At 53.2% G+C, this 22,110-nt stretch overlaps 1 protein-coding gene across 9 annotated transcripts in view; it reads left to right on the top strand.

Moving 5' to 3' along the window:
- The window catches only part of ATP2C2 (ATPase secretory pathway Ca2+ transporting 2), an 88,871-nt gene extending 67,854 nt beyond the window's left edge, over positions 1-21,017 (top strand). For 3 of the 9 annotated variants that reach the window (XM_015126719.3, XM_077987009.1, XM_077987008.1), the window contains 13 exons: positions 1,249-1,338; positions 5,048-5,149; positions 7,136-7,292; positions 10,634-10,804; positions 11,860-11,957; positions 12,043-12,093; positions 13,561-13,727; positions 15,118-15,186; positions 15,268-15,384; positions 16,572-16,719; positions 18,604-18,702; positions 18,869-19,010; positions 20,450-21,017. In XM_015126719.3, the coding sequence (XP_014982205.3) occupies positions 1,249-1,338; positions 5,048-5,149; positions 7,136-7,292; positions 10,634-10,804; positions 11,860-11,957; positions 12,043-12,093; positions 13,561-13,727; positions 15,118-15,186; positions 15,268-15,384; positions 16,572-16,719; positions 18,604-18,702; positions 18,869-19,010; positions 20,450-20,568 (1,530 nt within the window). In that variant the 3' untranslated portion in view covers positions 20,569-21,017. Of the gene's footprint in view, positions 1-1,248; positions 1,339-5,047; positions 5,150-7,135; positions 7,293-10,633; positions 10,805-11,859; positions 11,958-12,042; positions 12,103-13,560; positions 13,728-15,117; positions 15,187-15,267; positions 15,385-15,490; positions 15,578-16,571; positions 16,720-18,603; positions 18,703-18,868; positions 19,011-20,449 lie in introns of all 9 variants that reach the window. The other 6 variants (XM_077987005.1, XM_077987007.1, XM_077987006.1 and 3 more) reach the window with 4 other exon arrangements.
- The last annotated feature ends 1,093 nt before the right edge of the window (positions 21,018-22,110 follow it).

Here is a 22,110-nt window from a genome sequence, read left to right on the forward strand (position 1 = left end):
ATTCTAATCACTGCCCACTGGGAAGGCTCTAAGGAGACTCCTGCACAGAGACGTGCTTGATAAATGGTTAAAAAGTGAGCCTGTGATGAACTTCTCCTATTGCTATGAGCGAGCGTGTGATAAATTTCCCCTATTACTTAGTGAGCCTGTGATGATGTTCCCCTGTTGCTGTGATGAGTCCTGCAATCCGAGTTGTACTCACTGTTTCACAGGGGCTCACTCCTCCCCACATAGCACCCTTCTTCGTCTGTACAGTTCAGTGAGCGCTGCTTGTGAAGGACCTGCCTCCAGGGGCCACTTCACTATCACAGCGAACGCTGTCTCGGTTTTGCAGATTAAAAAACAAAAATATGGCCAGGCGTGGTGGCTCATGCCTGTTACCCCAGCACTTTGGAAGGCCAAGGCAGGTGAATCACCTGAGGTCAGGAGTTCAAGACCAGCCTGGCCAACATGATGAAACCCCATCTCTACTAAAAAATATAAAAATTAGCCAGGCATGGTGGCACACACCTGTAGTCCCAGCTACTCAGGAGCCTGAGACAGGAGAATTGCCTTGAACCAGGGAGGCAGAGGTTACAGTGAGCTGAGGTCATGCCACTGCACTCCAGCCTGGGTGACACAGTGAGACTCTGTCTCAAATGAATGAATGAATGAATGAATGAATGAATGAATGAATGAAGAATGAAACAAAAATATGCAAAACTAGTAAGTAACAATAAAAAAGAAAAGAAATGGGCAGAGAAGTAATGTGAGTGTCCAGGCTCACCAGGCCGGAAAGGAAGGGTGCCGGGAATCCTGCTCTTTTTGCTTGTCCCTTGTTTATTGTTTAAATATTTATTTTTAAATTGAGACAGAAGTCATCTACCATGAATTCACCCCATTAAAGTGCACAATTCAGTGGTTTCATTATGCTCACAAGTTGTACAGCCATCACCACTGTCTAGAACACTTTGTCACCCCAAGTGGAAACGCCATCATCCCCATTACAGGTCACTCCCCGTCACCTGCCTCATCACCACCCGTCCACCTGCCTCCCTGCTGGGTTCCCTCATGGTAGCTTTGTGGGAACCAACATTCAGCACAGCCAAGAAATAGTCATGGTGTTCCTTTTAAAAAGCCAGGACACTGAGTTTTAAAGAGCAAGTCTTGTCCCCGCAGCCCCAGATGTAAAACTGGGAAAAGCCCACAGTGTCTAACTTTTTCACGAGCCGAGTACTAACTACAGATGTCGGGATAATCCCCTTTTAGGCGGGCTGTGTCGCCAACAACGCGGTCATCAGAAAGAACACCGTGATGGGACAGCCCACTGAGGGTGCCCTGATGGCCCTGGCAATGAAGGTAGGATGTCCTGGGGTGTCTGTGTGGGGAATTCTTCCACTCGGGGCTGGATTCGTTGGTAGAAAGCCAGCTCCTGTCTGAGCTAACAGGACTAGGGATGTTAGGTAATGATGGAAGAAAATGGCCCAAGCTGGCCGTGGGCCATCTGTTGGTGGTAGAGGAGGTGAGCTCTGAGATTCCACGGGACTTCAGAAAGTTCTGCAGGTCTCTAATCCCTCCTCCAGCGATTCCAAAAGAGTCCTAAGAGCTCCCTGTGGTTCAGGCCCTGGTCAGGTGTTGGAGCGACAGACAGTGGAACGAGACTCCCTGTGCGTCCAACATGACCCTGTGCTCACCGAGGCACCATCTGGGGGGGCTGGTTCCTGGGAATGCATTCCAGTGACTCTGGGGTTCAGCGTTAGATCCTGGGCTCTGTGGCTGTGCGGGGTTGCTCATTCTGTGCCCAGCGTCATGTACAAGTGGCTGCTTGCAGTGTGGAGGGGATGGATGGGGGCTGATGGGGGTCTGCTGCACTCTGTGCACAAGTTAGCAGAAGGAAAGGCAGAAAAACATGGGCTGGGAATGCAGGTGACAGGAAAGCAAGAAGAGAGGACAAAGGACATGGGAAAGGAGGGGCTGGAAGAGGTTAAGAGGAGGGAGCAAAGGAGGGAGGAAGATGGCCCCAGTCAGCTCCCATGTCTGTTTCCATGGCTACTTGGCCTGGATCCCTCCTCTTCAGCCACAGCCGGGGCTCCCCTGGACACTGCGGGAGCTCCTCTCCCCCGCCTGCCCCGTGCTTTCTGCGGTGTGACTTGTCTCTGACTCAGGTCTGATCAGACCCCTCTCCATCAAGGTCAAGGGAAAAGCCTGACTCAGGGTGCTCATCCGCCAGCACTGACCCCTCGATGCTACCCAGCCTGGCCCCTGCACTCACCCCGCTTCCTGCTTCCTCCTGGGCTTTGACTGCTCCTGCCTGTCCTCACTGGCGAGCACCGACTTTCTCTTCAAGTTCACTCCAGTTTCCATCCCAGCAGACACCTCTTCTCACCCCGGGCTCACTTCACTGCTTTCTGTTATCAGCTTACCTGTCCCTCCCTCCAGTGCAAGACTCCGACCTCCCACACGGCTGCCTTCCCAAAGCTGGTGCTGGGTGCGGGGGAGGTGGTCGCCCTCTCATAAGCCCCTGTGACGGTAGATCAGTCGTTCTTCCCCAGTGTAAGAGCATTGGGAAGTCATTACAGGCTGAGTGCAGTGACTCAAATCCCAGCACTTTAAGAGGCTAAGGTGGGAGGATCACTCGAGGCCAAGAGTTTGAGACCAGCCTGGGCAACATAGCAAAACCCCATCTCTACAAAAAATATAAAAGTTAGCTGGGCGTGGTGCATGGCTGTGGTTCCAGCTACTCAGGAGGCTGAGGTGGGAGGATCCTTTGAGCCCAGGAGTCTGTGGCTGCAGTGAGCTATGATCATACCACTGCACTCCGGTCTAGATGGCAGAGTGAGATCCTGCCTCAAAAAACAAAAAGGCTGGGCGTGGCGGCTCACACCTGTAATCGCAACACTTTGGGAGGCCGAGGTGGACGGATCACCTGAGGTTAGGAGTTTGAGACCAGCCTGGCCAACATGGCGAAACCCCATCTCTACTAAAAATATAAAAATTAAGTGGGCATGGTGGTGCACACCTGTAATCCCAGCTACTCGGGAGGCTGAAGCAGGAGAATTGCTTGAACCTGGGAGGTGGAGGTTGTAGTGAGCCGAGATCACACCATTGCACTCCAGCCTGGGCGACAGAGCAAGACTTTGTCTCAAAAAAGCAAACAGAAATCATGACATCATATGATTTTCCTTCCATTCACAGAAGATGATAATCCTCTCTGCAGCGTCTGTAATAGTGAATGGAGCTCATTTCCCGTTTTAAAATAGCGCTGAGTCTGCTCCATTCAACAACTCCTCGCTGCCCAGAAGGGAAGGTGCCGGCCTGACTGTCTGGCAGGAATGACACCCACGTGTCACCCTGCTCCCGCCACCAGCCGCCCCTGCAGCCTAGAGAGGAGAGAGGTTCCAGAGCCTAGAAGCTGGGAGATTTCCTTAATGTGTCATGATTCTCCTCTTTCCCGGGGCCTGGCTTAAGATTTGAGAATATGGAATAAACACTGGCTGGCACGTAGGAAGTGCTGCCTGTGTGACAGGCATGGGGCAAGCACTTCCTGGTTCTTACCCGTCTCTCCTGCTCTAAACGGCACTGAGGCCAGGCCAGTGGTTCCCAACTTTTCTTCCATTATTGCTCCTGGATTAAGGTCCTGAAATAAAGCACCACTGGCTGGTGATTTAGAGTAACCAAAACACACTGAAACACAGCTCTGTGGGCCAGAAGTTGAAATCAAGGTGTGAGCAGGGCCAGGCTCCATCTCCCAGCTTCTGGGTGTCACTGGCAGCCCCGGGCATTCCTTGACTCGCACACACATCCCTGCCTTGGCTTCTCACACCAAGCTCTGCCTCCGTCACGAGGTGCTCCCTGCCATGGCTCCGTGCAGCGTTTTCCTTCTCTTCTTTTTTTTGTATTTGAGACGGAGTCTTGCTCTGTTGCCCAAGCTAGAGTGCAGTGGCTTGATCTCGGCTTACTGCAATCTCCGCCTCCCGGGTTCAAGCAATTCTCCTGCTTCAGCCTCCCGAGTAGCTGGGACTATAGGCGCCCGCCACCATGCCTGGCTAACTTTTTGTATTTTTAGTAGAGACAGGGTTTCACCATGTTAGAATGGTCTTGATCTCCTGACCTCATGATCCGCCTGCCTCGGCCTCCCAAAGTGCTGGGATTACAGGCGTGAGCCCCCGCGCCCCACCTTCCTCCTCTTAGATCCAGTCATGTTGGCTTAGGGCCAACCCTAATAGCCTCAAATGGACGATATCCACAGAGGCCCTATTCCAAATCAGGTCACGTTCAGAGGTTCCAGGGTTAGGGCTTCAACATATCTTTTGTGGGGTACGATTCAACCCCACTAAGGAGAAGTTTTAGGCATTTTTCCCTAATCACCCCACCCCCTCCCCCTGAAATGTAATACTGCAGATAGACTGCGTTGTACGAATATCTGCACTTCATGTAAAAGGAGTAGCTTTTTGTGCCCCTGCTGCACCCCATTTTCACCCCCTGCAGGGCAGTGGGATGCATGGGTCATGGCTGGTTTACACTTGGGGAAACTGAGATTCTGAGTTGTCACGTCACTAATCCAAAAGCCATCAAAGAGCAACAAAGGGCCGGGCTGGCAAGGACCCCAGGCTGTGGACGCAGGGCTGGCGAGGACCCCAGGCTGTGGACGCAGGGCTGGCGAGGACCCCAGGCTGTGGACGCAGGGCTGGCGAGGACCCCAGGCTGTGGACGCAGGGCTGCCTTGCTGACTCTGGGGGTTCCTTTTGAGAAACTGCTACACCTTCAAGTCTGAAATGTTCCTCCCGGCAGAAGCACTGCAGGTTTGTTTCTAAGCAGATTTCAGATAGAAGCTGTTGCAATGACCATCGGGTCTACCCTGCAGCCAAGAGAAGAGACTTTTTTTTTCTCTAGGTGGGACATTCCATTTTTTCCACACAGAAAAAAATGGCCTTTTTTCTGTGTGCTAAATGCTTGGATTTCTTATCTGCCAGAGGTGGTTTGAACAATGAATAATTTAAATGGACTGAGTTTTGTGTAGAGATTGGCTTCAGATGAGTCACTAAAAATGTGCATTTTATTATTCTAGATGGACTTAAGTGATATTAAAAATTCATACGTAAGAAAAAAAGAGATTCCATTCAGTTCAGAGCAGAAGTGGATGGCGGTGAAATGCAGTCTGAAGACTGAGGTGAGCCCTTTCAATCTTCAGCCTCTTCTCTCTTTCCGCCCAGGCCCACACCCAGAAATCACGCAAAATGCGGACTTCAAGGATAATTTGAAAGTTCCTGGCTGCTTCTGTGACATTCCAAATACAGGGAAAAACCTAATCACCATCAAACCTTTGATTCTCTTGGCTCTGCTTCTGGCTTTTTGTTTAAAACAGAAGTTCTCACAGCAGGGTCCCCGGAGTAGCCGCGGTTGTTATCACACGAGAATTTATTAGAAATGCAGATCTCAGGTTCCATGCCAGACCTCCTGAGCCGGATGGTCCAGGGATGGCACCCAGTAACCTTCGTTTTCTGCAGATTCTGATGCAGGTGCAAATGTTGAGATTTACCAGCCTGTAATCCACTGACTAAAGCCCTGCTGCTGACACCAGTTGCCAGCTTGCCAGTCCTCTCTTTGCAGCCCTGTGCTAAGTTTTTTATACTTCTTAGCTCACCTTCCCGCCATACCGGGAAGCAAAAGCTTCAGTACGGAAGGCGTGTCTGGGTGGAGCCTCAGCCTGTGCACACACGTTGTTCCTGACTAGAGGAACACATACCAAGCCGTGGCCACCCCGGGTGGACATTACAGCCGATTTTTTAAATTTTCTTTTCAGACTTGTTGTGACTTTTCAGATTTTCATTACAAGCTATTTTTTAAAGTTTTTGTTGCCTTCTACCTTTTTCTCCACCCCTCCTCTTCCTTCTCACTCTTTCTAGAATCTACCGTGTCTGCCCCTGCAGATTGCTCAGCTCCCACTCAGGGCTGTGGGCAGCTTGGCCTGCTCATGCCAGGCCCTTGTACATTTCAGGGGTTTAGAAGGGATTATGGATTTTCAAAAAACTTTTAGATCTTTAAATCTTTTTCCCTGCAAGGCAATGGTAATATTTCTCATTGAAAAAGTATAGAAATATGACATAAAAATGAAAGCTTTTTTCATTTCACCCCTCTTCCCTCCCTGCCCACGACCCACCCAGTGGTAATTCTGTTTTAAGTCTGGGATGGAGCATTGTAGATTCTAAATATGCAAATGACAATATCTGGATGGTATTTTTAAAACAAGGTTACTGTTTATAGTGTTTGTAATTTACTTTTTCCCCCTAAGATTTTCTTTTAATATTGTGTCTTAGATGCCTGTGTTGGTTAATATAAGCTTGTTATAGTAACATATTAATTATATAATATATTATGTAATATATTATAATTATATAAGTTAATATATTATTATATAATATAGAATATACATATAAATAATATAATGTAACATACATATAAATGATATACATACATATAATACATATGTATTATAATTAATATGTTAACTAATAACATATATAATTAATATTATATAAACTTATAACAGTGTTATATTAACACTGTGCACCCACGTGAGCCAGGTGGGTCCAGTAGCGAGGCTGGGGATACAGCGTGACTTTCACTGACCCAGGGCCTCCCCACGTGGAGCTTACAGTGTACATATTTGTCACGACAGAGCTTAACAAAAACACAGGAAAAATGATCAGCTACTCACGTGGGTTCACTATGACAAGCCAAGTGCTGGGAGTGGGTACAAAATAGACTTGGTGATGCCCTAGGGAGGCAACAGTCTAACAGAAATATTCCGTTAATCACACCCCAAAGGCATAGTCCAAGCTGGGATGATTCCTCCCATGCATGCAACATACAAGACGCTCTGAGTGACCGTAACAAGGGAACTGAAAAAAGAACAAGGGTGGTACAGGTTGAAGATTGACCTTGTTCTTTCTCTGGATTGCAAAACATTCCATGGATGGGATTCTGGAACTTAGCGAACCTGTCCAGCACTTGTGAACAGCACCAGCCCACTGTAAATAACTCCGCTGCCAGCGTCCCTGTGTGTGTCTTTGTAACCTTGTGCAGAGTGGGGTGATGGTTACTATGAACCAAGGCTTCCAGTGGTAGTGGATTTCTTCCCTTTGTCTTTTCTAAGGATCAGGAAGACATTTACTTCATGAAGGGGGCCTTGGAAGAGGTGATCCGCTACTGCACCATGTACAACAACGGAGGCATCCCCCTGCCGCTGACACCCCAGCAGAGGTCATTCTGCCTGCAGGAAGAGAAGAGGATGGGGTCCCTCGGTCTGCGGGGTCAGTGCCTGTGGCCCCAGCCCAGAGCTTTAAGCTTGCATGTAACATTGACTTTTAAGTGCATTCAAGCAGGATCCCCAGTCAAGGAGGTCACCTGTCCCAAGGAGTCAGGCAGCATGCTGACAGCAACGACGTGTGCTTGGAACCTGATGGTCCCATGAAAGGCAGGCCCCCACCTCATCCCAGTTCCTCAGTGACCCCTATTAATCCCCAGAAGAGGGGGACCCTCCCTTGCTGAGTTTCCTAAGGCAGGTGAATGGGCTGCACCCCAAATATTGATTTTCCCAATAGGTCTTTTTGCTCATTGCCTCTTATCAGGAAAACCTGAAGCTCTTTTCAGTCAAGGAATATATTTTCTCCCTTGGCCGTTTTCAAATTTCTGCAGCAGAGCCAGTGCCTTCCCTGATGGGCTGAACATTAAAACCCGTCTCCCCTGGTGTCATTTGTCACCCTGGCCAGGTACAGAGGAAGCGCTTAGAAGCGCTGCTGGGCGCTGGTGTTCCCCTGGGGGGAGGTGAGAGACGTTGGGCTGGCCTTAGGCGCTGGTGTTCCCCTGGGGGGAGGTGAGAGACGTTGGGCTGGCCTTAGGCACTGGTGTTCCCTTGGGGGGAATGAGAGGTATTGGGCTGGCCTTATTGGCTCAGGAGCCTTGGTCTTCCCCTTCGGGGAACAGAGTTTGTAGGTTGCTGGCAAGTTGGCTCAGAGGTGTACAGAGCGAGACCCTTGTGGCTTTCTGGGGCACGGTGAAGCCAGCGCCGAGCATGTGTCCCCTCTTCCCGAGTGAGGGGAGCATTCCCCAAAGCACAGGCGCTTTGCCTCCCAAATGGTTTGTGTAGCGCTGGGTCTGCAATAGGCCCACAGGTAAATACTGTGCCTCAGTTTCCCCGTATGCATAAGGAAGGCACGAGAGTAGTGACTTCACTGATTGCTATAGGGACTGGAAGAGACGGTGGGTCCCGTCTTAGCTTGCCCTGGGCCTTGACTCTGTTTCGGTGGCAGAGAAGCCAGGCCCAGCTCCTGCGAGCTGGGTGATCTGAGAGGGGCTGGTGTAAGAAGCTCCTTTTCACATCACTGACACCAGAGACAGAGCTGTGGCGTCCCTCCTGCACAGTGGAGGGATTGGGAGAAAATCTGGCGCGTGGGTGGCAGCTGCTTTCGTCATGGTTGATAGGACCAAGCCCTGCAGTAGCTCCCTGTTCTGGTCACATCGCGCCTCTGCTGACAATGAAACGGCTCACTTAAAAGTGGACACGTGAGTAAGTAAACATCCCACGTGGTCCTGGCCTCTAAATCTGCTCCTGGCACTTGGGCCCCACCTGTGTACTGGGCACCATGAAGTGCCTGTGTGAGGCCACGCCCTGAATCCCCACCAGGCAGCGGAGCCAGCCCGGGTGACAGCCCGGCCTAGTGCAGCCAGCGCCTTCGCCCGGATGTCTGCTGCGCTGCTACAGCGCATGAGGACGCGTTCCAGGGGCTTGCTCCAGACTTTGGGGGAGAGCGTAATGAGAATGGGTCAGTGGCAGAGGAACAGTGAGGCCTTTTCCTGTGTCCCCCAGTCCACACGCAGGTCCTTTTGTGTTTACAAATGAACTTGTCTCCCACCTGTAGCTGGGAAAGCTACAACCTGGGAACTGGCCTTAGAGAAGGCCTGTGCATTTTTCCAACCCGTGTCTGGTCTGAGAAGAGAAGGGATGTTATTCCTCAGCAGGCGACCGTGAACTGATGCCTGCTGCCTGGCAGGCCTGGGGCAGTGCCCGGGTGACTTAGAGAAGCCCCAACCTGCTAGATCCCCTGGAGTGATTGCTGTGAGGATTGGAAGAGTCAGTGAATCCTGTCTTGGGCTTTGAGACCCCCCACCCCACACACATCCAGGGGAAGATGACAAACCCCACGGAGCGGGAAGGAGAGTCGGGGTGAGGGGAGCACGGAGGCAGGAGTGAGGACCTCTGGGGACAGAGGGCTGCCAGGTGGCCACTAGAAGCAGGGGATGCTCCTGCTTCTAGTTTCAGGGAGTGGGGCATTGGAAAAGGGGAGGAAGAGCAGCAGTGTCACCGGTGCAGGAGGGATGCCAGCCCTGTCTTTGGTGTCAGTGAGGTGAAAAGTCCACCACCCCCTCTGAGATCACCCGGTTGGCAGGAGCTAGGCCTGGATTCTGTGCCACCAAAAGAGAGTCAAGGCCCAGGGCAAGCTCAGAGTCCCCTCAGCTGGGTCACTCCCCTGTCAATTTTTCTTAACCTCTGTGCAGCTCCCCCACGTCTGCTGGCAATGACAAAATGAGTTAGCACCGAGCAAATGAGGGCAAGAATTGTCAGAACTGTCCTATCCTACTCCGCCTCACGTGTCCCATTCTGGGCCAGCTCAAACAAGTTTCTGTGGCCACTTTTGTTGGGAAGTGGGGTGGGTCTTATACCATGAGTGGTGTATTAGTCTGTTTTCATGCTGCTGGTAAAGACAGACCTGAGACTGGGTAATTTATAAAGAAAAAGAGGTTGAGTGGACTCACAGTTCCACGTGGCTGGGGAGGCCTCGCAATCACGGCGAAGGTGAAAGGCACATCTTACATGGCAGCTGCCAAGAGAGAATGAGAGCCAAGCCGAAGGGGAAACCCCTCATAAAATCATCAGATCTCATGGGACGAATTCACTGCCACAGAACAGTGTGGGAAACCACCCCCGTGATTCAGTTATCTCTCACTCCGTCCGTCCCACAACCCGTGGCAATTATGGGAGCTGCAATTCAAGATGAGATTTGGGTGGGGACACAGTCAAACCCTATCAAGCGTACAGCAGTGGTATTTTCTGCTACGCGGCTGTTTCTGGCTCCCCTCTCCGTCTGGTGTGCATCTGCGCAGGCCTGAGAGCCGCTGCAGGCATCTCTGTCCTCCCTTTCAGTCTAGGGACTTGATGCCTGAGCCCTCCGCAGACCGAGGAGGATCTGGGCCATGGTGGGGGCTGGCTGGGGACTAACAAAGGGTTGGGCACATTGCCTCACACCTGTCATCCCAGCACTTTGGGAGGCTGAGGTGGACGGATCACCTGAGGTCAGGAGTTTGAGACCAGCCTGGCCAACATGGTGAAACCCTGTATCTACTGAAAATACAAAAATCAGCCGGGCCTGGTGGCGCATGCCTGTAATCCCAGCTACTCAGGAGGCTGAGGCAGGAGAATTGTTTGAACCCGGGAGGTGAGGTTGCAGTGAGCCGAGAGTACACCACTGCACTCCAGCCTGGGCAACAAGAACAAAACTCCCTCTAAACAAAACAAAACGAAAAAACAGAAACAACAAAAACAGATGGCCCCTGAGCCCCCGGTGATCCCTCCTTACTCCCCCTCTTTCCTCAGTTCTGGCTCTGGCTTCTGGGCCCGAGCTGGGGCGGCTGACATTTCTGGGTCTCGTTGGCATCATTGACCCGCCAAGAGTTGGTGTGAAGGAAGCAGTTCAGGTTCTCTCCGAGTCTGGCGTGTCCGTGAAGATGATAACAGGAGATGCTCTGGAGACGGCCTTGGCCATAGGTAACAGGGACAGGGTCAGGGGTGAGGACGAAAGGACCCATCCATCCTTTACAGTGGGGGGCTGCAACCAAAGGGAAGCCTCAGCAAACTTGGTCAGGAGTGCTCACACCTAGCCCTATGGGCTTAGAAAAGACGCTGAGTATTCGTGGCCAGCATTCCAATTTCCGAGGTGTTTCCTGTTTCTGAAATGTTGGCAGGTTCTGCAAAAGGGGAAAAGTCCTCATGGATACTGAGGACCTACTGTGTGTCAGGGGCTTTTCATCCACTGTCTTCACAGGCAGCATCATGGCCATGCACAGTTTCAGTCTGCCTCTGCCTCTAGCTGTGTAGCCCTGGCAAACCATTGAACCACTCTGACCCTCAGTCTTCATTAGTACAGGGCTGGCAGCCCCCCTGCTCTAGTTACTTTTTTTTTTTTTTTTTTTTTTTTTTTGAGATGGAATCTTGTTCTGTTGCCCAGGCTGGAGTGCAGTGGCACAATCTCAGCTCACTGCAGCCTCTGCCTCCTGGGTTCAAGCAATTCTCCTGCCTCAGCCTCCTGAGTAGCTGGGATTACAGGCGCCTGCCACCATGCCCAGCTAATTTTTTGTATTTTAGTAGTGATGGGGTTTCACCGTGTTGCCCAGGCTGGTCTTGAACTCCTGACCTCAGGGAATCCACCTGCCTTGGCCTCCGAAAGTGCTGGGATTACAGGCGTGAGCCACTGCGCCCAGTCCCTCTAGTTACTATTATATGGGTTGTCACAGCCTGGGGCTGTGAAAAGGTTCATGGGCTTTGGAATCAGAGCTGTGTCGGGTTCCAGTGTTACTCCTTAACCAGCTGTGTGTCCTCTGCAAAGTCACTTGTGTTTCCTCACCTTTCAAGTGGGGATAATAAGGCATTTGGTGTAAGTTAATCCTGTGGATAGAACCAAGGCCACGCAGCATAGTAGGTCCTCAGTAAAGGGTCTCCAGCATGGTTTTATTCTTGGTATTCCCCGTGGCCGAGGTAGGGCTGGGAGTGAGGGGTGGGGACAGGGGCCTCGGAGCAGACCCTCACAACAGGTTCTCCTAAAGGAAGAAACATCAGCCTGTGCAACGGGAAGCTGAAAGCCATGTCTGGGGAGGAGGTGGACAGCATGGAGAAGGGCGAGCTGGCCGACCGCGTGGGGAAGGTGGGTCCCCGGAGGCAAGGCTGGCGGCGGGGCTGGGTCACAGCTCTGAAATCTGATTCTTCACCTTCCCTGTCTCCATGTCCAGGTGTCCGTGTTCTTCAGGACCAGCCCAAAGCACAAGCTCAAAATCATCAAGGTTCGCTGGGTGAGGCGGGCACAGGCTGCGCTGCTGGGGCCGGGCCAGAGACACTGTGGCTCAGGGAGCTCATGCGTCTGTCGGGTGACAGTACAGGGCCCGGCTGTGGCTTCCTTCTCTAGGTCCGGGGCAGCTGCCCCCGGGGTTACCTTTTCATAGCCAGGGGGAGGGGAAGAGGATGAGCAGGGGCACGCGGGCAGCTCCCTTGGAGAGGACGAGGCTCTGAAGTTGCCAGCGTCACTTGCGCTCACAGCCCCTTGGCGAGAACGCAGTCATGGGCCCAGGTTTAGCCGCAGGGGATGCTGGGAAGTGTCATTTCTAGCTGGGTGGACACGAGCCCCACTAAACCTGGGGATCCTTTTGAGGAGGAGGGGAGAACTGGGGGACCCTTGCCACATACACTAAAAACTGGGAACTGTAATTGGATAATGCAAAGGGGAAAACTACAACAGAAGCTGTCTTTTTTGTTTTTTTTTTTTTCTTTGTGGGGGGTCGGGGTGGGGTGGGTTGGAGGTACAGAGTCTCGCTCTGTCACCTAGACTGGAGTGCAGTGGCACAATCTAGGCTTGCTTCAACCTCTGCCTCCCAGGGTCAAGCGATTCTTCTGTCTCAGCCTCCCGTGTAGCTGGGATTACGCCCTGCACCACCACACCCGGCTAATTTTTGTATTTTTACAAAAAGAGACAGGGTTTCGCCATGTTGGCCAGGCTGGTCTCAAACTCCTGACCTCAGGTGATCCACCTACTTTGGCCTCCCAAAGTGCTGGGTGCTTTTTGGCATTATTCCTGTCATTCAGCTCTGTGCCTCTGTTTCCTCATCTATAAAATGGGGGAACTATTAATGCCGTCAGCTAATTCACAGGGTTGGCAGAGGATTAAACAAAGCCAGGCCCATGAAGCTCTTGGCACACAGCAGGTGCCCAATAAAGAGCTGATGTGATTTTTCTGACCCTGCATATGATAGAAAGGTAGAAAACGTGCTGGGTTTTCTCGCCTGTGCTCTGAAAGTTGGCCCTTGAGCTCTTTTAGTAGACGGGCTTTCTTTCATGTCATTTTTAGCTCTACAGAGTAAATCCCTATGCGAGTTACTCCTCAAAGAAGGTAGTCATACTTACCAGGTACCTCATGGTTTCCAGAGCCACAATGTTGATTACTATTTATTACTGGGGATGGATCACCTTTATGAGCCTTTCCTGACCATGCTGGGCACCCTCACATCCGCCATCTCAGTTTGGGCCTCACTACAGACCTGGGAAGAAGGAACTGTTGCTTCCACTTTGCAGATGGGGAAACTGAGGTCAAGAGGGTCAAAGGCTCACCCAATTCCCAAGCTAATGTGGGTGAAGCTGGGATTCAAAGTCCACGTGCCCTCCAGACAGGTCTCTGTGGCTGGCCACAGGGTGTGTGTGACCGGGCATTTTGAGCTGGTCCTCGGGCTGCAGGCCTTCATTGCCTGCTCTTTCCAAAGGCTCTGCAGGAGTCAGGGGCAATCGTGGCCATGACTGGGGATGGGGTGAACGACGCGGTGGCCCTAAAGTCTGCAGACATCGGGATCGCCATGGGGCAGACGGGGACGGACGTCAGTAAAGAGGCCGCCAACATGATCCTGGTGGATGATGACTTCTCAGCCATCATGTAAGCTGCCCTTCTGGTAGTTTTTTAGTTGCAAAAATGCCTGGGGCCACCAGCTTCTCCCTGGGACCTGCTACTGTGGAGACAGAGGGGGTCTCGCAGAGTCCCCAGGGAGAGCTGAATCTCGGGGCTCCTCAGTGTGGCAGGTGCCCCCAACCCCAAACACCAAGAGCCTTTCATAGCAGGGTCATGGGGTCCACGGCCCCTGGGGCTAGTCGCATGCTGCACCCAGGGGAATGTCACGGACATGAAGCAGGGATGGGATTTGCTGCCTGTGGGTGCATTTCATGTGTTCCTGAGAATGCCCGCCGGGCTCAGGCTGGTGGGCAGCAGCTGAATCTGTAGGGAAAACCTGTGGCCAAATACATGGTCGCAGTTGAGTGTCGGGTGAGAAAGGATTACAATGAGCATCTTCAGTGTGAGGCTCACGTGTCGATAGATATATCTCATGTACTGAAGAGAGACCTGGGTGCAATCACCCCCACTGCTCCCCACCGAGGTGCTCTTTAGGTTCTGGGTTTACACAGAACTCTTTGTTCCATTTCACTTTTCTGTATTTTTTTCTTAATACATTTACCTTCCCTCTGGATCTAATTTTAACTAGTTCTAAGACTGTCCTCATAAGCAAATCGTAGTAGTTGGGGGTGAGGGAAAACTTTTTTAAACCTGATATAAAAAAATCCAAATGAACAAATATTGAGGCCAGGTGTGATCGTGCACTTTACAAAGCTGTTGCCACAATTGATTGGCCATAGGAAGCCTTAACACGCTTAGTAAAAAAAAAAAAGAAAGAAAAAAAAGTCATAATATCAGCTCTATAGTTCTTTTGCAAAATTTTTTAGTAAAATCTGGCGGGGCGGGGCGCGGTGCATAGATGATTTTTCTACATGCGTGACCCCAGCTCAAGGTTTAAAAGGGCTTCCGTGAAGAGCCTTCTAAAGACAGAAGTAGGCGATGTCCTTCAGCCTCCCCATCCCTCCCTCCTTACCGTCCCCCGGACCTCATTTTTAGGCCTAACTGGTTTTGCTGCATCTCTCTCTTCTCTTTGGTAAATCGCTGAGATGCACGGAGCACTTCGGGAGTCTGGGCAGGGATGGGATCCCTGGGCTTGGCAGAAGAGTAATTGATGGTCCAATTGGAGGTATCAAGTGTACCCTTGGCACAGAAGGGTGAACATGGCTTAAGGATCAGTTCCCAGTGACCAAGGGGCACCTGTTAGAACACTACCATCTCTTACAAATGTGTCCCCAAGAATGCCAGCAAAGGGAACCAGCAGAGGTCCAAGTACAGCGTCCATCTGAGCAAGTCCCCACTGCCCCTTGCAGCAACCAACGCACTGGCTGAGCCCTCCCGCAGGCCCTCTCTGTGAGTAAACGGCTCTCTTCCCTTGCAGGAATGCGGTGGAGGAAGGCAAGGGGATTTTTTACAACATCAAAAACTTTGTCCGATTCCAGCTGAGCACGTAAGTAGAGGCCGGCATTCCGAGTGTCATTAAGGGCCACGCCTGGCGGGCGGCCGCTGACTGGCTGCGTGTGGCCCGCAGGAGCATCTCTGCCCTCAGTCTCATCACTCTGTCCACCGTGTTCAACCTGCCCAGCCCCCTCAACGCCATGCAGATCCTGTGGATCAACATCATCATGGATGGGCCGCCGGCGCAGAGGTAAGGCCAGGCCAGCTGGGAGCCCTGTGTCTCCTTACCCCGCTGCGGGGCTGCTGGCTGTGCCCTAAGGCTATAGGGATGAACACACACTGCCGCTTTCCATCAGGAGTTCCCAGAAAACTGAAGTGTGTTGCACTGGGGTGAGACTGGGAGTAGAAGGCAGAGGAGAAAGTATCTGGGCCGGCAGGGCTGGGTGAGGATGGAATTTTCTGCTCCCTCTGCCTGGATGCTCTCCCTGGGCAACCTGCTTTGCTCGTTCTCATTCTTCATTCCAGTCACTGCCTTCAGGAAGTCTTCCCTGATTGCACTCCCACTCAATCCCCGCACCCTGCTGTATTTTTCCCTAGAGAGGAAGATACACACACGCTTTTCCTTATGGGTCTGATTGTGATCTGTCTCCCCTTTAGAACGTCAGCTTCGTGGAGGTGGAGTTTGTGTTTTATTCCTGCTGTCTAAAGCACCTTGCTACCCAGTAGGTGCTCAGGAGTCCACCCGCTCCTTAATAGCCCCTTCCACAGGCCAGCCAAATGGTGTGGGGGAAGGAATGTGCTTTGGAGTCAGGGGACCCATGTGGCCATGCATGCGTAACTGTGTGAGCGCAGCGCCGACGTTGCTTCCGCTGGAGCTCAGTGTTGCTGTTATTACCAGTGACAGCTGCCAAGGGAAAGACAGTCCTCATTTGTGTCCCCAAAGCCAAGTGTGAGGGTTACCTCTCCTGCCAGCTCTCCCTGGGAGCACGAAGCTAGTCTGAGCTATGTCTGAGCTGCTCCCACTCTGCCACCCGCTGCTGGTCTAGCCTTAACCCTGCTGTGTGGAATTGGCTGGAGGCAGGTCTCAGCTGATGAGGGGCCCTGCGGAGGGCGGAGCCTGGAGCCTGTTTCTCCAGGCTCAACGTGGGGGGTCGCCTCATGGTGATGGAGATCGCCTGGGTGTATGGAACTGTGTGTGGTTGGCCTCAGTGGGTGGCCTTCCTTCAGCCTGCGGAACAGATGGAGGGGCACAGCTGCCCGTGGACTCAGGCTCTGGGGCTTCTGGAAGGCATGAGGAGGGCAGGTGCGATGCCTGGGGGCATTCAGCAAATGCCTGGCCCTGCCCGCTGTGCCTGGGAGGCTTATGCATAGATGTCTCAAGGGTCCTGTATTTCATTCCTGGTTCATTTCAAAGCGTCTGTGTCTTGTTTGGAGCAGCTTGGGGGTAGAGCCCGTTGACAAAGACACCCTCAGGCAGCCACCACGGAGTGTGGGGGACACCATCCTCAGCAGAGCCCTCATCCTGAAGATCCTCATGTCCGCAGTTGTCATCATCAGTGGGACCCTCTTTATCTTCTGGAAGGAGGTGAGCGAGGGCCGCCCCCTCTTGTTCTGTAAGAGTTCTCCAAGTCCTGGCGCCGTACAGATGCTGGGGACTGCAGTCCCTGCCCTCCTGCCCCAGCTCTCATCTGGGAGCGGCAAACATGTACACACACAGGACAATGTGGTGCCATCAGAGGGACGGGGAGCATGAGGCAAAGGGACTGGGTGACCCCTGAAGGAAAGGAGGTCGCCAGGTGTGTGCCTGGGAACTGCAGAGGCTGGCAGGGTGGGGATGACTTTGCCAAGACGGTAGTTGAAATGTACTTGAGGCCCCGTGCATCAGGTTTCTTCCTATATGGGACAGGATGCCCCCTGTTCCCTTGTCACCGGCAAACAATTTGAAACCTGCTAAGGATCCTCCTGTGTTATGCTCTAGAGGTGACTGTTTGCTTCGCATCTGGGTCTGGGTCAACTTTTCAAGGCCTGCAGGTTCAGGGAGCTCTGGGCCAGGATGGGCAATGACCTAGGTGGGAAATGAGGCAGGTGACCCGTGTGACCACACTGCAGGTCGCACATGTGCGGGAAGGGGGAGGGACCCTAGCCAGGAACCCTGCATCCATGTTTCCTCCTGCTCTCCGTCTGCCCCAAGCAGAACAGCTCTGTTTCCCCTGCCTTCTTACTGGCCTGGGAAGGCCGTGAAGGCCCCTGCGCTTGTCCAGCTTGGGGTGAAAAAGATGGGCCAACCCGGTGGTCCTCCGAGTGGGGTCCCAGTAGTGGCGTCAGCACCCCTGCACCCCTAAGAATTGAGCTGCCAGGCCCTGCCTCTGTCTCCACTTTAACACACGTGCTCCAGAAGACTTAGCTGCACGCTCATGGCTTAGCCCTGTGGTGTGGCACCGAGTGCAGGAGGGTATCCATGGCCTGCTGCCCCGGCCAGGCAGAGGAGCCTCTCCTCAGGTGGTGGGAAGTTGAGGTGAGAACTGCTGGCTAAGCATGGTGGCTCACCCCTGTAATCCCAGCACTTTGGGAGGCTGAAGCAGGTGGATCACCTGAGGTCAGGAGTTCAAGACCAGCCTCACTAACGTAGCAAAACCCTGTCTCTACTGAAAACACAAACATTACCCAGTCATGGTAGCTCACACCGGTAATCCCAGTACTTTGGGTGGCCAAGGCGGGTGGATCACCTGACGTCAGGAGTTCAAGACCAGCCTGGCCAACATGGTGAAACTCCATCACTACTAAAAATACAAAAATTAGCCAGGCATGGTTGGGTGCCTGTAGTCCCACCTACTCAGGAGGCTGAGGTGGGAGAATTACTTGAACCTGGGAGGCAGAAGGTTGCAGTGAGCTGAGATCACACCACTGCACTCCAGCCTGGGTGACAGAGTGAGATTCCGTCTCAAAAAAACAAACTGCCCAGGAGCTTCTGACCGTGGGCTGGTCTCACCTCAGCTCTGGCCATACCCTGCAATGTCACCCACCCCTGAGACCCTGCAGGGCTCAGAGCTGGGCAGGACTCCAGGGTTTCTCTCAGAGCTGCACTCGGTCACCTCACAGGCTCTCGTCGCCTCGGGCATTAGCCATCCTTCAGCCTGCCTTGTAGGAAGTGACATTCACGCTGTGGGTTTAACTGGAGGCATCACCTCCCCAGGAGACAGTTACTTCCTGGAGGAGGTGGTGGTTCTTCTGGCTGTGGGTGCCCCGCCCCCATCCTCGTGGTGGCAGCAAACCAGCATGTGCTGGGGAGACCCTGGTGTGGCACCCACTGACCTCACACCTGGAGGAAGCTGTGACCCATTCCTATTACTGAGCTTATAAGTGGCCCCCAGCCGTGCCCCAGGAGCCGTGAGGCAGGCCTGTGCCCTTTGGTTCAGGATGAATGATGTCTCGTCCCGCCTAACCTCTCGCCCGTGCGCTTGCCTTCCAGATGCCTGAAGACAGAGCGAGCACTCCCCGCACCACGACGATGACCTTCACTTGTTTTGTGTTTTTTGATCTCTTCAACGCCTTGACCTGCCGCTCTCAGGTGAGACCAGGGCTGACCCTCCTTGCTGCAGAGTGTTTTCAACAGCAATGCCCCAGGCCTGCCCACAGCATTGAGCGGCTGTGGCTCAGCGTGGGCAGCCAGAGCTCTCCTACCTGCACCTGGGCTGTGGACAGCACACAATGCCCATGTCACTTTCTCCCTACAGACCAAGCTGATATTTGAGATCGGCTTTCTCAGGAACCGCATGTTCCTCTACTCCATCCTCGGGTCCATCCTGGGGCAGCTGGCGGTCATTTACATCCCCCCGCTGCAGAGGGTCTTCCAGACGGAGAATCTGGGAGTGCTCGGTGAGTGGCGGGGACGGGAACGACAGGTGACCTCAGACCAGGGCCGTGGGGGGCGCGGTAGCTGCCGGGCGGGGAGCTGCAGCCCAGGAGGGGCGAGCGCGGGAAAGCGGAACTCACCAGGGGCCGGCTCTCTCTTCAGGGCCTTTCTGTCCTCACAGGAAGGGACTCTAATGTGGGTGATGTGAGGAGGCACAGAGGACACACAGAAACCTCCAGGAAGAGGCCCCTTGCTCAGGAATAGGGACTGGGGCATCGGCATCACAGGCGTCAGGCTAGAGGCTCAGAGCACATGGAGGGAGCTGTGCAAGGCCTGGACTCAGCCTGGGATTGGGGAGCCTGGACTTGACCCTGGGGCCAGTAGTGTGACTTAGCGATCTGGTCACCTGAAGACAGGGAGCTGGTCTGTCTTCTGGTTTTGGCTGGAAGGGACATGATTCAGTCACCATGGCTTTCCAAGGACACACACCGTGGTGTGGGGCCCAGGGAACTCCTCGACATCCTCAGCCAAGTGAACGTGTCACCCTTCTCTGAAGCTGCAGTGATGGCAGGTGTGGGGGCAGGGTTGGGAGGAAGAGGGAGCCAGGGGCAAATCATCGACCCCACCCTTCTCCCCACGGTGCTGACAGTCACCCCCACCACGGAGTAGAGGACGAGGGAGGCTGGTGAGGCAGCCTTCATGGGCCCCCCCTCGCTGGCAGGGCTCAGAGTGGGTCGTGGCTCAGATCTGGAGGGGCATGGAATTATCCATCAGGCCTGAGGCTGCAGTGACAACGGTCCTATGAGTTCCAGGCAAGACTGGGATGGTCAATTCTGCCCTGTCCTCCAAAAAGCAGTGTGGGTCACCAGCAATGCCCTGCAGGAACAGACAACAGGAAGCCCCAAAACAATGTGCTCACTGGAGGTTTCTACCTGCTGGGAAGGCCGTCTTCCCACGGCTGAAGGGGTTGTGCTTGGCAGCCCGTATTTTGGGAGTCATGACAGCAGGGAGCCAGGGATCATTCCTCACTACAGCATATGATGGGAGCAGAGGAAGACGCTGGGAATTCATCCCAGGGAATGTGTCAGGGTGCACTGGACAGGGAGCCCAGACTGGTCACTCAGGACATTTGCAAGCACCAGCGTGCTGGAACAGGTGCTGCCGGGAGAGGAAACCCATTCCCCTTCCAGCCCGAGTCCGTAACATGCCCCCAGCTGCCTGCCGGACCACCCTGTGCTCTGGAGCTGCCTGCAGCTTGCCTTGAAAGATGGGCAGGCCCTTCTGGAACTGTAGCATTTTGGATCCAGGGTTGGGAAGATCTCCCTGCCTTGGGGGTAAGGAAAAGGGCTGGTCCTCTGCACCTCTCACTTGATCAGGAGGACGTTCAGGGAAGGAGCTTCCTGCCGGGGCGCAGAGCTGTGTTGTGTGCTCTGTGACCCTTTTCTGTTTTCCCCTTTGGCAGATTTGCTGGTTTTAACTGGATTGGCCTCATCCGTCTTCATGTTGTCAGAGCTCCTCAAACTATACGAAAAACACTGTTGCGGCACCCAGAGAGTCCAGACGCACCACGAAGACGTGTAGTGGCCCTCACTCTGCGGCACCTTCCCTAATCATCTCCATCTAGATGTGCCTGTGGCCCCTGCGGTGTCTCCTCTTCAGGGGAGACTTTTAGGACGGACGCCGCAGCCTTCTGTCAGTGACTCAGTTTTTCCTCCTGAGAACGCTGCAGGCATCTCGTGGGCTCCGGGGACCCAGGTCCGCATCCAGCCAGCACGCCAGCTGGCTCTGGGACAGACAGGGAGGGGCCTGTCCAGAAACATCACACTATTAAATCACAATGATTTTTATTAACCACGTCTATATATGTATCTGTGCCACAGCTTGCAGTGACGCAGGCCACTCGTGCCAGATACATGGGGCTTCTGGGAGGTAGTGGGTAGGATGGTCACACTCCGCCCATTGTCTTCCTGGAGGCCCCACCTCCTCATCATAAAATGAGGGCTTTTTAAATAAAGTGCTATACCAGAGGCTATTATTCTTTTGATGCGTTTACCTAGGGTTTTTCATACAAGGAGCCAGGTTGGAAACCCACAGCTGTGTGTTAATGGCCACGTGGGGTGAGCAGCAATCCATCATGAATGGCCTATGGGAAGGCTTTTGGAGATAAAGAGCAGGGCTGGGCACGGTGGCTCAACCTGTAATCCCAGCACTTTGCAAGGCCAAGGCAGGCGGATCACTTGAGGCCAGCCTGGCCAACACGGCAAAACCCTGTCTCTACTAAAAATTAAAAAAAAAAAAAAAAAAGCAGCCAGGCCTGATGATATGCACCTGTTAATCCCAGCTACTCGGGAGGCTGAGGCACGAGCATGGCTCGAGTCCTAGAGGCAGAGATTGTACCACTGCACTGCAGCATGGGCAACAAAGCAAGATTCTCTCTCAAGAAGTGACCCTTCTCTCCGGAATCGGGAGCAACAGTGTCTCCTGCTGCCTGCAGACGAGCTTGATTTCCTGCTGCCCCACAGACTTCCAAAAACGGATCTGCTCTTCCACGTGGCAGAGGAGAGGTCTCCATGCTGTTCTTCTGCCTGAAGCCACGCTAGAACCACTAACGAGAACCAGAAGGGGAACTCCGTCCCCATCTCTCAGGAAATGAGGCCAGAGCTAGAACCCCCCAGTTGCTAGTCAGGCCTCACTAGAGAAACAGAACCAACAGGATGGAGAGAGATGCAGAGATTTGTTTCAAGGAACTGGTTCATAGGATTTGTGGGGCTGGCAAGTCTAACATCTTGAGGGCAGGCCCGCATCCTGGAGACCCAGGGAAGAGCTGGGGACGCAGGCTGGAGGCAGAATTTCCTCCTCCTCAAGGGAGTTCAGCCTTTTCCTCTTGTAGTCCTCAACTGATTGGACGAGGCCCACTCACATTACGAAGGATAATCTGTTTTACTTCAAGTCTGCGGACTTACATGTTAGTTACACAGTGCCATCTAGACCAGCGTTTGACAAAAATGAACTTGGCCTGGCCAAGTTGTCAGATAAAAGTAACCAATGTACCCAGCCACAGTAGCTATGAAAAGGGCTACCAGGGGTGGTAACAGCTGGGTCGGACCAAGATAAGGAACGTAC

Source organism: Macaca mulatta, chromosome 20 (assembly GCF_049350105.2).
Source record: "Macaca mulatta isolate MMU2019108-1 chromosome 20, T2T-MMU8v2.0, whole genome shotgun sequence".
Taxonomy (NCBI): domain Eukaryota; kingdom Metazoa; phylum Chordata; class Mammalia; order Primates; family Cercopithecidae; genus Macaca; species Macaca mulatta.